This window comes from Paralichthys olivaceus, chromosome 13 (genome assembly GCF_024713975.1).
Source record: "Paralichthys olivaceus isolate ysfri-2021 chromosome 13, ASM2471397v2, whole genome shotgun sequence".
NCBI lineage: Eukaryota > Metazoa > Chordata > Actinopteri > Pleuronectiformes > Paralichthyidae > Paralichthys > Paralichthys olivaceus.
The window spans coordinates 8,951,442-8,968,371 of NC_091105.1; the positions used below are offsets into that span (position 1 = coordinate 8,951,442).

Sequence of the window (16,930 nt, forward strand, 5' to 3'; positions counted from 1 at the left end):
GTCCAGCTCCATATAATGTCAAGGTTGGAGTAAAGGTTGTTGTGTAGAGTTTGAAATGAGACGTCAAAAACAGGTTTATATCATGCTGAAAAAAAAATTATGAAAAAAAACGTTTTCAGAAAAAATCTATTTATAACAGTTTTGTTTTCTTTAAAGATGAAGAAAATTCAGTGTGAAATGCATCCGTTTGATATAATTCACCTATTGTGTGTTACAGAGATTATTAATAAGCCTCATCTGCCATCATAAAAGCTATGTCTCGTAATTTCCTCCTCACAGGACTAAATACGAAAGTCATAATAACATCTCGACATGATTAGTAAAAATGAATTACATAAAGAACATCTGGATGTTTGTCCAGATGTTTGACAGTAAAAATTCACCTTTACATTATATTTATTATTGATGATAGTTTTTGTAGTTTAAATCTTTCTACTATTAAATAACTATATCACAGCACAAACTGTGTTCATCTGTTTTTCTCCTCTGCAGCCCTTTCAGTGTGTCACTGTCTTGTACGCCATGAGAGAGAGAATATTAAGTATATGTGTAAAACAGATCATAATATTGATAAAATACGACATGACGAGACACTTGTATCAACACACGACAGCAGGGTTGTTTCAAAGATAACAGCAACCACAATAAATTCTACATTTTACACAGGACAAGAGGAAACAACACAGTAAAGCATTTACAGTGCGGCACTGACACTGAAGACAAACAGCGGAGGAAGAGAGAGAGAGAGAGATGAAGGGCAGATAAAGAGGAGGGGAGGGAGGCGGAGAGGGAGATTGTAAGTTGATGAGATTTTAAAGTGAAGGTCAACTTGTTATAACTCAGATCTCTATGGGGATATTAGTCCCATCATGATGCTGAAGGGGAGGGAGGGAGGAAGGGAGGAGCAGAAGGGAGGGAGGACGACAGGAAGAAGGAGGAGGAGAGGGGAGTGAGAGTGTAATGCCCGAGAGGTGGATTTGCTGCTTCGACAACTACAGCACCCCAGTAAATAGAGGGGTCAGCATCTTCTCGCTGTGTGTGTGTGTCTACATTGCTGTGATTGCACTTGTGAGTGTGAGTATGTGTGAAAAGTGAGCGTGACGAAGAGGCGTGTGGTGAAGACAAAGCTGATGCATGTTTGTTTATCAGTGGCTTCACACAAACATCACAGAAGGAAACACCTCGTTCCATGACTCTCTTTCCCCGAGACTTTATTTCAACGTTCTTTTTTTCCAGCACGTAAAAACAGAAATGAACTAAAGAATATTTATAACTGATCTATTGCTTATCTGTAATTGTTTGAAATGTCTACTGTAAATGTAATGTTTCATAAGTTTTGTGTCAAACAAAGCTAAAGCAAAGAGATTGACTACTCTCACCAGTTACATGGGCATGAACATCAGCACTTAAAACAAAAAAAGTAGGATTATTCTCCTCGGGATGAGGTATCATTAAATTTATCTTTTTGCCTTCACAGAAAAAAAAAGTCATAAAGATGCATTCAGGAAGAAGGAGCAGATTTCTGTGTGAAATGACCGTCTGCTTTGTGAGATAAGAGCTCTGTAATGGGATTATTAAACTGTACGTTTGTTGCCACCTGCCCTGCTCAGATAGTGTTTAATGACAGTGCTGCTATTATTTTTCCATGTATTGAACAGTCCCGGCGAGCCTCACTTTTAATTACACCCTAATCAATGCTGCGAGTGTCATTACACAGCAAAAAGCCTCATGGTACACACTACTAAAATACATAAGTATATATGTACCTGCGCAAAGTATAATTCTCCTGTTTTAGCTGTGGCCAGAGGCATTTTTTCCAAATAAGCAAACAAATATTTCAGTGCAAATGTAAGGTTTGCAAAGGAGGGCATATATTGTAATTTGCGAGGCCCAATTCCATAATTTGCAAAGGAATAATAGAAAAAAAACACGAGGCAAAACTAATCTGTGAAGAAAAAAATTATGCAGCAATGTGAGGACGGCCTCCTGGCAGCGTGTGCCTGAGCTGCAGGGCAGCGCTGTATCCTGCATTAAGCGTCACATTGTGCCCACTGAGCTGTTTCACTGTCTCACTGGGTCACAGGAGGTCGCTGGTGTGACGTTAACCGAGAGGTCCAGCCGGGCCACAGGAACCTGACTGAATGCTTCCATGGGATGCCATTATTGCCCATGCAGCTCGCATCATAGTATTGAAATACCAAAGTGGTTTGGATGCCGAGTTACTGTGTCGTGTTAAACTGGAGCAGACCTCTTAGGAAAACTTGTGTATGTGAAATGAAAAGTGATTAAAAATGGACTTGATTTGCCCACTACCTGGAGTTGAACCACAGCTGCATGAGAGAAGAGCCGACTGGAATAATGTCTTTGTTTGGTTTCTACAACACAAGATGATGCTCATCAAAACAGTGGGAAATGTTTAAAATAAATCGGTTGTCTATCTTTCTTGGATAATCTATTCCTAGTAGTTCATTCTACAAACAGTGCATGCATACAGGTGAAGTATGTGATCATACTACAGTCACACTACAGCCATCTTATATCAAGTTAATGGACGTCTTACAAAAAAAGAAACTCTAAAATGGGAATCTATAATAATTGCCTTGAGACTATCGAGATGAAATACATACATCAAATAGAGTGCATGGATACATAGGCGTCATGGCAGTTTCATGTAAACGTCAGAATCTGATTATGAGAGGAGTTTGATTTTCAAATTCTCTGTTATAAAACTACTATTAATAAGGGGATTACATTTAAAAGGGGTGTGGGAGCTATTTTCAAACAGCGGTGAGAGGCGATGGGGCAAAGTCTGGGTTGAGGAAGGAGAAGCCCTCGAAGTCTTCCTGGTTGATGGCTGCCATTATGTCCGGGTCGGAGGGAGTGAGCACTGACGGAGCTGCAGTGAAGAACTTGTCGAAGTTTTCACCTTTTTTTCCGCCCTGATGAAGAAAAGAAAAAAGAAGGCATGTGCATTTAAGATGAAGAAGATGTGTGCAGGATTAATACTGATCATACCCACATTAAACTTCCTCCTGAATAAGAGCCAAAATAAATAATGTGAGGAATCCACCACCCACTTTCCCCTCTGAGGAGCCGTCTACCTCACCACCTGTCGGCAGGAAGCTGCTCACGTCTCTTCTCCTGCTCCTTTACAGAATAAGACAGTCGCTCTGCTGGATGGTATGAATCTCATTTAGCTAATGGGCCTGGCCTCTAACCCCAGAGCACACTCAGCTCAATCAAGGCACACCTCACCGCTGGCCGGCGGAGGCCAGAGACCGGTGTGTGGCAGGCTAATGATGACACACATTTGCATATGGGAGGAGAAAGAAGGACCTCAAGGTCAGAGGGGCCTGTCTGTTGTGACTGGACTGTCTGTGCCCGAGTGCTCAGAGCCCATCTCCAGGATCCAGCAGAGGTGATGAAAGAGAGAAAAGAAAGAGGGAGGGAGAGAGGGTTGTTAGAACAGAGAGGAGAGGAGAGGAGGGGGTGGAATGGCACGCATAAAGTGGGGGGCTGAGAGAAGAACAACGCAGGGAGACGGAGAGATAGAAGGAGACAGATGGAAAGAAGTGACAGCTTCAATTCTCTAATTCCCCTTCTCCACACCAAGGAAGTTCAAGGGCCGGGTCGGAGCCAGAGTCTGATCTCAGACCAGTTCTTTGTGTTTCGACAGCCAAAGAACTGGCTCTCGGCCAGAGAAACTGGATCGAGAGGAAATAACTGCTTACATCAGAAGCTGGGGACAGAATTATTATGATCAACAAGACCATCCAAAACATTACGCCCACCATTAAGAAAAAAAGCAAAGCTCACATCATATGTATTCTGCAAAGAAGAATGAATAATTTTAACTATATGGATGCCAACGAGAACTATCTCCTGTTTCACCTTGCATTGACAAGGGGGCATGGAAAGAAAGAAAGAACTAAAGAAAGGAAAAAAGAAAGAACGAAAGGGATTTGTGGAGTCCATCTGTTAAACTGACAGTTCTGGGTTTGAAGGGCGGCGGCATCTCCAGTCTCTCCAGACGGTCCCAGTCAATCCAGCGGAAGAACGGATGCTCCCTAATCTCTCTCTCTGCGTCCTCTCCTCCGCCCAGACGCTTCGCAGGGTGCTTTGTCAGAAGCTGGAGGAGAGGAGGAGGGAAAAATGAGAGAAAAGAAAAGAACAGCATGACTATAATCAGGGCCTATACACTTGCTTTGCTTTATTTATTTCTCTGATATGTGATTTTTCTTCTTATGTCAATGCACAGTTATCTTGATTGCGTGTGCACTATGAATGGAGGCAGAGTTCATGTAACAGCTGCTGCAGCTATAGCATCTTAAGAGAGTGGTGTCAGTCTCCTGTCAAGAAAGCAGATATGCATGTTTTCTAAAATGTTGAATTTAAGTTTTTTATATCTTATGTCTTATATCCTATAATGTGTTGTTGGTTCATAACATGTTTCTGATTTACACATAGAATTATCTTAATTATCTGTGAGCAAATGTATGACTCACTCCCTTGCAGATGGCAACAGCTTCACGAGAGAGAGTCTTGGGGTACGACACGCTCTGCTCCATGATGGACTGAAACAGCTCCTCCTCATCGATACCATCAAACGGGGGCTAGAGGGAAAAGACAGAGACAGAGAGAGAAGTAACAAAAAATGAGAGCAGCCATGAGGATCTGAGCAAATATATTGAAATGTAAGTTCTTTGGAAAGTGATTACAAAGGACTGAAGGCTTAAGCTTAAGTGTGCACATGGGTCTATGATAGGATTAAGCCGACTGTTACCTGTCCTGCCAGCATTTCATACAGCAGCACCCCATAAGACCACCAGTCCACTGCTGTATTATAGGGCTGGTATGCCACAATCTGAAAAGAATGGAGAGAAAAGAGGAAAGGAGATGAAGGAGCAGGACAACAGTGCAGAGTTAAGGAAGTGAAAGGAAGACAGGGAGAGTGAGAGAAAGCCGAGTTGTAGCAGTCGGCTGCTCAGAGGATAAACAGCCGGTTTGAAAAGCCGAGCGAGAGGAAAAAGAGAGAGTGCGGCATTAGGGAGGGTAAAAGTATGAATGAGCTCAGAAATAATCAACACATGACTTTGGATTTGTGCGTTTGCCTGCTTGTGTGTGTGTATGTGCACATGTTTGCATGTTTTGGTGTTTGTTTGTTTCCCTGGTGTGTGTGTGTGTCTGTGCGCACAATCCCCAGCCCCTGGGGAAATATATTGTATCTCTTCCAAAATGGCAGATCCAGGAGAATCAATGGGTGTTTACATAAGAGAGTCAATACCCAGGGGTTCCATTGCGAGGTTTACAATATCAAAGACGTGCACAACAGTCACATCCTCTCTTCCTCTCTTCACTGGATCTGTCTACTACCAGTCCACAAATCAAACAGGCTGGATATCTGCTTCACACACTCGCTGAATTAATGTGTGTGACCACTTCACACAGAAACACACACACAGATATTTCACAGGATTTGTAACATAAACATACAGCATGCAGATATTTTACATATCAAAAGCGTGTCAAGCAAAATCACCTCCACTGTTTAAAGCATTTCAGAGGAGATGATATGTGCCGTTGACATTTATTATATCGGTTTGCGATAGTTCACTCGGTCTGAACTCTGTGAGTGAGCGTATGAACATTAAAGGATGGATTGAAAACAAGAGCAGGTAAATGGACTGTATTTATATAGCAATTTACAGAACAAGTCACATTCACCTATACGGCACGACTACATGCTGCACTTTTTTCCCTCCCTAATCACACATTCACACACTGCAGGCACAGCCATCAGTGGAAAATTGAGGTTCAGTGTCTTGCATGAGGACGCTGGGCGGAGGGGGGAGGCACGGATCGAACTGCCGACCTTTGGTTAATGGAAAATCAGCTCCTACTGAGACACAGCCGTCGTATATGAACACTGAAACAAGTTCTGATGCTTCAGAATGTAGCATACTGGCCATTACAAGATAGTTTCCAGACATGTGTCAGGTGTGATGTGATGCAGGACAAAATCCCAAATTCACAAACCCGTTTTCTGTGTAAAAATAATGTACAAAACAAACTAATATGAGACATCAGGGGTCTGAGTTAAAGGAGTTATAGTCTTGTTAATTAAAAATTCCCTTTTCGTCTCACTATCCCTCCACTGTACAGACACACAGCCAGAGGAAATACAAAGAGGGATGTTTGAAATCTTGCACTACGATGGTTGTTTTAATGATATATCCACTTCAGACTTCTGAAACCTCTTGTTAGCTTCAAATAAACTTTAGAAATCATTTGGCACAAGGACTCTTGCACTTCACACAATAGAAGTATCTTGTTTAGTGCAAACAAATGTACCAGTGAATGTAACTGCACCTGAATTTTATTTCAAGAAAGACTTAAAAAATTCAGAAAGAAAAGGGATAACGTGGTAATACAGGGTTTCTGAAGGACAGTTATGATTTATGTAATGTCCACAAGCACACACACACAGACACACACCACTACTAACTGAATTAAGGGAAGTAAATTATTCAAAAATGCTGACAAGGTCAGGCAGGACGGAGAAGACGAGAGGAGCTGCAGCAGTGACGCGACATATAGTCTCACTTCGCTGCAAACACAGGTCAAGCAAACAACGAGGGGTGAAACACGAGGAAATGAGGGAGCAACTGTGGACAGAGGGCAGGTGTCAGTGTACCTCGGGGGCGATGTAATCAGGGGTGCCGCAGAAGGTGCGAGTGGTGTCGCCCTCGAACATGCCCTCCCTGCACATCCCAAAGTCGGCTATCTTTATGTGGCCCTCGCTGTCAAGCAGCACATTATCCAGCTTCAGATCCCTGCGAGAGAAGCAAGATTGATCGCACAGGTATGAATCATTTTGATAGATAACACCTTTACAACACTCATTAGCCAGAAAAGACATGATAAATCTGTGTCAGAGCAGCGACAGCACCAAACCAGGCCACGTTAGACGAGCAGCGCTGCTCTTTACCTGTAGATGATGCCTTTGCTGTGGAGGTAGAAGAGGCCCACTGCTATCTCTGCTGCATAGAACCTGCAGGGAGAGGAGAGGGGAGATGAGGGTGGAGAGGTGGGGTGGGGGACGCTATTGGTTGCTTTGTGTTTTCAGTTAATTCAAAAGGGGATGAAGAGGAGAGGAGAGGAGAGGAGAGGAGAGAGGGAGTGGAGCTTGAGAGGGTGATGAAAGGGACAGTAACCAAAGAGATGAAAGATGGAAAAAAAGATGAAGAAAGGGAGCTGGAAATGAGTGTCAGAGCACAAATTAGTTTTAGATGATTGATCAAAGATTATTGATTAGATGAACAGCCAGGGGGAGGGAAAATGTAGATGAAAAGGTGAGATTGGTGGGAGGAGAAAGTCGGGAGGAAAGAGATGAGGGCCGGTACTTGAGTTGATGACTTTTTATGAATCGAGGAGAATAATGAACAAAGGCAAGAGACGAGGGTGTGTGCAAAGGAACAGAGAGTTTTATGAAAAAGGCAGGAAATGAGAGGCTGTAGATGTGGACTGTGATTAAAGGTAAAAAAGAAAAGAGCTTTTTAAACTACATACGCTGCATGAGGCTCTTTGAATTTGCCAACTATCTGAATGTGGAACATCAGGTCTCCTCCGTTGACGTATTCCATCACATAATACAGACGGTCCTGCAGAAACGACACACACACGTACATACACACAGTCTCCATACATAATGACCTCTTGTCCAAATTAAAAAGCAATCTGTTAAAACCCCTCCGCCAGGACCGAGGACCTTGTTAAAGAAAGCAAGCTAATTATTTCATTTATTAATCGAAATTCTCAGCCAACCTGGACTCAAACAACTCCTGGGAGAACTACACAGACCAAATGTCAGACAGGTTTATGGACGATTTAATGAAAGTTATGTGGTTCATTTGAGACCGACCCTGCACAACTTCTACACACACACAGATGCACACACACACACCTCACTCTGGAAGGCGCAGTAGAGTGATGTGAGGAAGTGAGGGCGAGAGGAGAGCGCCAGGACCCTCCGCTCCACCAGGGCGCTCTCCGTGTCCTCGTCCTGGAAGAGAACGTCTTTCTTCAACACTTTGACTGCGAACAGACGCTCGCTGCCTCTCTCCTCCGCCAGCAGCACCTTGCAGAAAAACAAAAAAGAGGATGAGTTACTGTTACAACAAAGTACTGATTTTAAAAGAAGCTACTGTAAAGTCTTTCAACTGCTGAGATCCATAAATAAACAAAAAGTTTATTTATAGACACTGCACAAGCTGAAAAGAAGATGACGTGCAGATGCTGAAAAACATCAACAGAGTTTTTTCATTGCTTTGACATAAAAGGCGACATGGTGGAGCAGCAGGAAGGTTTCTGGTTTGAATCCCTGCCTTTCTGTTTCTATGTTCTCTGCTTGCCTGTTGGACTCCAGCTTCCTCCCACAGTCCAAAGACATGCAGACTGGGTTTATGTTAACTGGAGACTCTAATTTGACGGAAGGTGTGAGAGTGAAAGTGAATGGTGGTTTGTCTTTGTATGTTGGCCCTGCGATAAACTGGCAACCTGTCCAGAGTTTACTTTGCCTCTCGCCCAACGTCAGCTGGGATTGGCTCCAGCAGCTTATGGTTGATGGATGGAGGGGGTGTTCAGTATTCAAAAACAGTTTTACACTCGTTATAAAGCTAATGGTGAGTGTTGCAGGTGTCTCCAGCGTGTAGAAAAACTATTAGTGCTGTGCTCTGTGCGATTTTGTGCTTTGATGCACTATGCAATATTTAGCAATAGATTAAATGAAATGCTAAGCAAATGCTACTGTTGATAAATGTTTGTGCATGAAAATGATTCATTTATGTCATTTTACATTATTGTTTAAGGGTATAAGTGTATTTAAAAGCCTGAAGATTTCAGGACGGGTTGATATAATACATGAAAAAGTGAAGCAGCTCTCATGTTGTCAGATATTAACCTATATATTTAGTGGCTGTTTTCTCCTGTGACACTGGCTGCCAGCATGGTGCTCCGAGAGCTAATGATGCTATAATTTTCCACACTGTGAGCCACATGACCTCAGGTTTAATGGGTCAGATATGTTCAAGAGCACTGGAAAGTGCTGATGCAGTACTGTGTAAAAGGTCTGGTTGATTGTGTTCTGTGATGGTCACTGGCTGCTGGAGATAAAGGATCTCATCGTTCTTTCAAACTGTGGTGAACAGCACAGAAAATTACACAGCTTCATTCGTCAGAAATCAATATGGCTGCATGAAGGTGAGGAAGGTTGCATGTCCTCTGTGTGAGTGTGTGTGAGTGTGTGTGTGTGTGTGTGTGAGAGAGAGTGTTTGTATTTGTGTGTGCAGGAATATTGATGAACTGACATTCCCGGAGAGGATATCCTGTCACCCTCTGTGATCATGTCTGCTCTGCCCTTCTCTGCGGTTCCTAAACTAACTCACATAAAAGCAGGACTCTTATATCTGTCTATCCGTTCATCTGTCCATCCATCCATCCATCCATTCATTCATCCATCCATTCATGGATCCCTGGAGTACACTCTGGACAGTTCGCCTGACAAACAGCCATTCACACTCATATTGACACCTACGGTCAATTTAAAGTCTCCTATCAACCTCATATCAATCGACATGTGTTTGGACTGTGGGAGGAAGCTGGAGAAAACCCATGAAGAACTAGGAGAACATGCACACTCCACCAGAGAGGCCGCATGGAAAACCAGGGTTCGAACCAATTTTTTACTGTGTACATTTACAGTCATTCTCTGGACTTGAAGTGAGGTGTTCTAAAACTTTTGAGCAGTGTGGTCCTTTTGTTTCTTTCCTCCTCTTGATATCCACTTTCCTCTCTGTCATTCTGCCACTTTATGCAACACAGTGATGCTACTCTCCATCTCTCCGTCTCTTTCTCACTTTCCCTCACTCAGCAGCCCCAGGGTCTGTCTCTCCTGTCTTGGGTGGTCTTTTTTTCCTCACACATCTTACGTAAGTCGAGTCTATTTCTCCTGTCCTCTGTAGACTCTCCTCTGACAGTTATGAAACAGCAGAGCGGGATTTCAGAGGAGGAAGAAGGACTCGAAACTCCACTCTCCCTCATTATGGCTCATCTACTGGGGAATTAAAGAGAAAATGGAGAGCAGAGGCTCCCTTGAAATGAAATACCTCCAGGAGTAGGAAGGCGGCCAGCTGAGCTCACGACTGCTGACAGCTCAGAAGAAGCGAAGGGTTAAATTAATAATTTGGCAGTGGAAGGAGACAATGAGCATGTAAGTGAGAGAGGAGACTTTTTCTGCTGAATGAAATGCCAATGGAAGGTCAAGTCCATCGATAGAAGAAGTAATTTAAAGCCCAGAATAATCTTTGTTTTTCTGCATGGACGAATGACCTGTGTGATATCACTTACTGCTGTTGAATCAGATCTGCTAATTGTGTGTGTGGGATAGATGACATTTTTTTATCTGCTGTGTTTACCTTGCCAAAGCTGCCTTTTCCCAGCACCATGAGGAAGTTGAAGTCCTGGATGCCGACTTTGACTTTGCTGGGGACGGGGGTGTGGATGGGTAGACAGGGCGAGACAGGGGTCGGGGACAGGGCCGTAGGGAAGGGTTCAGACAGAGCGGCAGGCACTGCTTGAGGCAGAGAGGGTGTTAAGGCATCCAGCTGAGGCTCCTATAGAGAGTGATCCATAAAGGAAAGGTTGAGAAGTGAATGACTGGATCCCGTCCAGCACATAAAACTACAGCACAGCATCAACACACATGAACACCAGGCAAACCAAACCCCTTCCTACCCCTGGATTTAGATTAAAGTCAGCCAGGACAATCCTGCACCCTGGTGGAGACACAGCGTAACGGAGGAAGGAGGGGACTCAATGTAATTTATTATCTAATTACTTATCTACAACACCAGGCATAAATCTTCCGTGTTTGTTTTTCTCAGATAGAATTGTTGTCAGAGAGAAAGTTCAAAATCCTGACCCATGTGTGAGCAGTAGCATCTGTTTATTAGATGTAGGTAATTACAAGCTGATACAAATTAAGTTTACATGATGTTAATCTTTGTTCACCTTGAGGATGATGCAATGGTTTAACTGATCAGGAACACGGTGCGTCCTACCTGCAGGTCTGGGTCTGGAACAGGGATGTTGTAGTACTCTCCCTCATCCTGGGCCAGCAGCTTGAACCAGCCGCTGATAGGACGCCTGAAGATCTCACTCACCCCGAACGACAGCGCCCCCATGAAATCGTTCCTGGACGTGCGGTCCCAGTCCCAAACCTCCACGGACAGTCGCCTGTCCCACTGGTGACCACGCACTGAGCTACACACACAAACAAACTTTCTTAGAAGCAACACAATGACCCTTGAAGACATGTCTGTTTATTTGTACTTTGACTACTTCCTCCACCACTGCTTTTGAGAATAATATATAGAAAATTGTTGATACATGATACAGTGCATGAATTCATTGATCATATTCTGTATATTATATTCTGAGTAACCTGCTTTTATATTCCATCCTCTGTTCTTTATCTGTCGGGGTCATTTTGGACACTGTAATCTCAGTTTCTGGAACATTTTCATTTTTCCCCATGAAGTCCCAGACCCTTGTAACTTTTTCACCTTGGATCAAAGTTAACACTGACTCACAAAGTGAAACTCTCATTCCAGACGGGATTGAGTGTGGAGCGAATGGTCTTGGTCTTCTGTTTGCTGTGGCTCTTTGGATCAGGAATCAATTTCAGTTTAACATAGGGGTCTGACAGGCCATTAGGATCCATGGGCATCAGGTTACGAGCCTCCCGCACTGGAGAGAAAGCAAATTAAGTGTAAAAGTGGGAAGTATAGACAGAGAAATATTAATTATACGTGAAATCGGACTTTTTGTGTTGAAAACTTTAAAAAGGTTCTCCCACCTGTGACATAGACGTCCTCCTTCTCTCCTTTGACTGTCAGGTGGATTCTTCCTCTCTTCTCTGTGTGGTCCTGACCGCAGAGGCTGGGAACACTCGTCTCACATCGCCGATGGACGTTCATGTCACAACCTCAGCATATGAAGACACACAAAACACAAGTATGAAAAAACACACTTGTATATAATATGCCCAAAACTGAGAGTTCAGTGTCTTAGACAAGGTCAGTGTATACTGGGGGACCTAGGGATCAAACAAATGACCTTCTGGTTCAGTGGACCGCCTACTACGCCCACACACATCTAATTTCTGACACATAAAAGGAAAATGGCGTCCACTAATCAGAAGGTCGGTGGTTCAATCCCCAGCTTCCTTAGTCTGCTTTCTGTGTCTTTGGGCAAGATACAGGTGTATTTTAGAAATAATGCTGAGTATAGAAGCACAGACTTTATGAATGTGTGTGGACGGGTGAATTTGACTAATACTGTAAAATAAGACTGTCCATAAGGTTGGAAAAGCATTATATACTCTGAATACAGATCATTTACCATCAACTCCCAGCACCTTAACCATACCTACAGCAGTCCTACCCCTAATCCTAATCTTAATGGAACAGTTCAACGTTTCAGGAAATACACTTATTTGTTTTCTTGTCTCGAGTTAGATGAGTAGTTTGATACCACTGTCATTTGTCTTCACTAAATAGTACACAGGCGACAGTCTGTTGTTTGGCTCAGCGTAACGACTGGAAACCTGTTTGCCTTTAAGTATCTATTAATCACACAATTTTACACACTGTATCTGTGAAAAAAGAACAAATTCTAGTTTTTAAAAGGATTATACTAGGATATCTGAAATCTCAACTGGTTGCCAGCCCCCTCATCTAACTCAGGACATGAAGAAGCACATCACCAAAAATATGGAACGATTGGTTTAAAAATATCTGATCTTTGTAAGGGAATGAGCTTTTTTCCACCTGCTGGGAGGGGAATTTCAATAATGAACCTGTTTGTGCAGATTTTTATCCCCATAGTACGATGAATGGAAGTACACAGACACAGACGTATTACACTTTTTATATCCGATGGAACTCACAGGCACATTTCATGCCCTGGTGTATGAGGCCGTACAGCAGCGAGCCGCAGTGGTCACAGAAGGTCGGACTGGAGTAGGTCTGGATCTTAAATGTGTGTTGACTCTTTAGGTCCTGAAATACAACAGGAAAAAATATGCACTGAGGAACCACACAAACACACATACACACTGACCATGGAAGAGACGCACACAAACACATACACACATTTACACACATACATGCAGAGTATGATTAGTGGAGAGATGTAGAGTGGGGGTATTTATGGACAAGCCAATTAGATTTCTCCACTGGGAGAGGACATATAAATGAGAGTGCATCTCGGCAAGGCTCTGTGTGTGTGTGTGAGAGAGTGTGTATTCTGTGCACAGAGGGATGAATCATTTTTATCTCTCTTCAGCTCATCAGACCCCCCACCACCACCACCACCATCTCCCCCCCCCCCCTCCCTCCACCTCTCCCAAAGTGTTTTCTCTCCTCTGAGCCGCTATTTAAAAACACAGTCACCCTGTTTCTCCTCTTTCCTTTCACATTGTCATCACACACACACACACACACACACACACACACACACACACACACACACACACACACACACACACACACACACACACACACACACACACACACACACACACACACACACGTTCCCTTTGACCTAATTTCTGAGGCAGTTTATTTGGCTGGCAGGAAAAAAGTTTGAAAGAAAGACAAATCTCCTTTAAATCCATAAAATGCCACAATGTTTTCTCCTCTCTCCTCTCACCCTCTAATTTTCCCTCTCGTCAGCCCCTCCCACCCTCAAACAGCATCTCCCCCTACTCTCCCTACATCTCAGAGGCCTTGTGGGACGACATGACAGGATTTCAGACGTCACAATGATGCACAGGATGTATGGATAGACAGATGAGTCATGCACACGAGTTCCTGGCATCAAGTGTGTCGTTAAATATGATGACGACAGGGTGATTCTTGAATGAAATGGAACACAAAACCTGCATAGCAACAAATCTGCTCACATCTGGTCTGGGGGCCGCAACGGAGCCCGGACAAGTGAAGGTCACAAACTCGTGGCATCGCTTGTGCACCACAAAACTGCACACTAAAAGAAAACAGAGATAAAAAATACCCTTAAAAAATCTATTTGTCACGCTGAAATAAAAAGGGAGAGAAGATTGAATAGTGTAAAAGAAGACAATAACAGCAGGTTTATCTCTACCTTGACACTGGAATCCCTGTTTGCCAATGCCCCTGAGTGAGAAAGACATGACATGTATTAAGACAAAAAAAAAACAATCTCCTCTGCTTCACTTTAAGATGAAATATTTTCCTTCTGAGACTCTGAGCCCGGAGAGTTTTGATAATGCTGCCAACACTAGAGATAGTGCTGTTGCATTATTCCACGCTGCATTACGACCATCAGACATGCAGGCACAAGTCGAGAACAAACCCTGTCTCACTGCCAGCTGTGTTAGAGACGACCAACATGATAAACAAACGTCATGCTGACTAGGTCAAGTAGAGCAGTGTCAATTGTTGTCTCTCTACCACACACACACACACACACACACACACAGACACACACAGTTCTTCTGTTTCCAGAACTGCGTTGTTGGCCAGTTTCCAGTGTCTCCTTAGAGCTTTAATTGAATAATTAAAGTCATTGATTGGCTAAAGAGTCCACTCAGCGGCTTCCCTGCTGTGAATCAACTTTTGATTAGGAGGTTTAGAAAAGTCGGACAAACAAGACACGGCGGCGTGCTTCTCCACCATCACACTGGAGAGGCCCGGGGGTACATATAGGAAACTGACCATAATCACTGATCTACAATCAGCTCACCATCTGCCTGAGCAATAATCAAGGAATGGCGTTGCTGAGGGTAATCTGATCCTTGTTCAGCATTCAACACAAGTCTCTGGACTGCAGCACTGGAGTGCACCGAGGGGAGTTCTGCTGTTGGACCAGCAGAGAGCATCAGAGAGCCAGGTACAGCTCAGCAGAGACTGACAGTTCTGCTTCCTGGCTGGAAATCACAGGGAATTCAATGTAGTGAATAACTGCATGTTAATGAGATGATGCTTTGAAGAAGCTCCTCCATTAAATAAAGAGTTGGCAAAAAGAACATCAGAGTAAATTCATAAAATGACCAGAATACTCAAAAACATTATGCAATATGTAGTTTTAGTAACACATTACTAATGATTGATTAAAAATGAATCATTATATTTTATTAAATTATATTAATAAACAAAACATAAACCAAGGACATTTTTGCGCCTATAGGAACATCATAGTTGTAAATAATAAAATGAATGAAGTTACACTTCAGTGTGGTATATCTCCCTGTTACTCTGCCATGGTGTGTTGAGACACTTGTTCACAACTGAGCCATCATTCATTAAAACACTTATTCTTATAGAATAATTTTTTTTTACATTCAAAGTTTGAATGTTTTAACGGATGTTGCTTGTTTTGAATATCTTCTTGTATTGATAAGTGCTATAGAAATACAGTTATTATTATTATTATTATTATTATTACTGATAATAATATGTTGTAGAACACTGTCTGGTCTTATTCAGTGACTTTTCAGAACTAGTTTTAAGAAATAAGATTTTTTAAACAACAGGTTGTTGAATCCATTCACATAAAAATCTAACTGATACGTCAAGCAGTGGCACCTAGTTTCTATCTTTTCGAATTATTCCTCTCAACTGATACCAAAAACCCATTTAACCCATTTAATAAATAAGATATTTACATTTCAGAATTAGAATAATCTATTCACAGTCTTTAATTACTCAACTCAACCCTGCAGGCACTTCAGTACCCAGGTTTAGAGCTGCTGCTGCAACTTCCTGTGAGAAGGAAGTTTTCACCCTGAATGAAGGGCCACGCAAAACCACCACGGCCAAGACAGCAGCCGCATGGAGAAATGTCCTGAAAGCTACCCAGAGGCTGCTGGCACATGCACCGCCCTGCATCCAACATACACCCCCACCATATGTCCCAACTCACAAACACACACACACACCATACTTGTCGGTATAGAAGAATCTCTTTTTAATCTCATGTGCCTGCATGTCAGACATAAGAATAAGCATTACTCTACTGTGCAGGAGTTCAGTGTCATTTTGAGACACTGTTACCTCACCTGATCCAGTGCTTCTATTTCTTGGCTTTGGCTGAGGTTTCCTCTGCCTCCCACTTACTTTTCAAGGGAAATGCTGCAATTTTACATAATATTCATCTGAAAATACTTTTCAGATGAATAGTTCCAAGCAACATGTATCATCAATGTCCTGTAAAAACCATGCATCTTGGAAAATGTCAACTTTTTATGACCTAATTAATACAGCACTATCCACAGCTTTATGACACTGCATTTTTAATATCTTCCAGTGGGCTTTAAATGATTTATGTGTCTTAAGAAGTAGGAGGGTAACAGTGGAAATGTCGATCACACTATCCCAGAGCACAATTTGGGCATCAGTTTCGTCTTGTTTTGTATAGTCAAATTTACTAAAATACGGCTTGTATTACACAAGCTTGGAGTTTTTACTTAACATAATACCATCTCATCAATTGGTGCATTGATTCTGGCCACCCTTGCTTCAGTTTGAATTGATGGACATGACTAAAATAGAAGGATTTCCCCTTTAAGAAGTGGATACTTCCTCCACCAGCCCTGCCTCTGTGTGTGTGGGCATGTTGTTTGCTGTAACTGTATTTCCTAAATGAAATGTTGATTGTGTGAGAGCACATTAAGTTCCTGAAGTAATTCCTGTGTTGTGTGGGCCGGGAGTGTGGAGGTGAGGTCATGTGATCAGAAGAGGTCGGCTATTTCTCAAGCAGGCGATGAGAGACAAAGTAATAAGGAGTAGTGGGATGTCTGAGGAGGCGGCTTATGAACTGCTGGTGGTTT

At 42.8% G+C, this 16,930-nt stretch overlaps 1 protein-coding gene across 4 annotated transcripts in view; it reads right to left on the reverse strand.

The window, feature by feature from the left end:
* Positions 1–1,194: 1,194 nt before the first annotated feature.
* prkcg (protein kinase C, gamma) overlaps positions 1,195–16,930 on the reverse strand; it is a 32,229-nt gene continuing 16,493 nt past the window's right edge. For 3 of the 4 annotated variants that reach the window (XM_069537047.1, XM_069537048.1, XM_069537046.1), the window contains exons 3-17: positions 14,224–14,255; positions 14,024–14,106; positions 13,007–13,118; positions 11,915–12,043; positions 11,649–11,805; positions 11,118–11,319; positions 10,473–10,670; positions 7,964–8,137; positions 7,570–7,661; positions 6,989–7,051; positions 6,695–6,833; positions 4,784–4,864; positions 4,506–4,613; positions 3,989–4,129; positions 1,195–2,939 (exon numbers count right to left, since the gene is read on the reverse strand). In XM_069537047.1, the coding sequence (XP_069393148.1) occupies positions 2,778–2,939; positions 3,989–4,129; positions 4,506–4,613; positions 4,784–4,864; positions 6,695–6,833; positions 6,989–7,051; positions 7,570–7,661; positions 7,964–8,137; positions 10,473–10,670; positions 11,118–11,319; positions 11,649–11,805; positions 11,915–12,043; positions 13,007–13,118; positions 14,024–14,106; positions 14,224–14,255 (1,873 nt within the window). In that variant the 3' untranslated portion in view covers positions 1,195–2,777. The remainder of the gene's footprint in view (positions 2,940–3,988; positions 4,130–4,505; positions 4,614–4,783; positions 4,865–6,694; positions 6,834–6,988; positions 7,052–7,569; positions 7,662–7,963; positions 8,138–10,472; positions 10,671–11,117; positions 11,320–11,648; positions 11,806–11,914; positions 12,044–13,006; positions 13,119–14,023; positions 14,107–14,223; positions 14,256–16,930) is intronic. The other variant, XM_069537049.1, reaches the window with a different exon arrangement.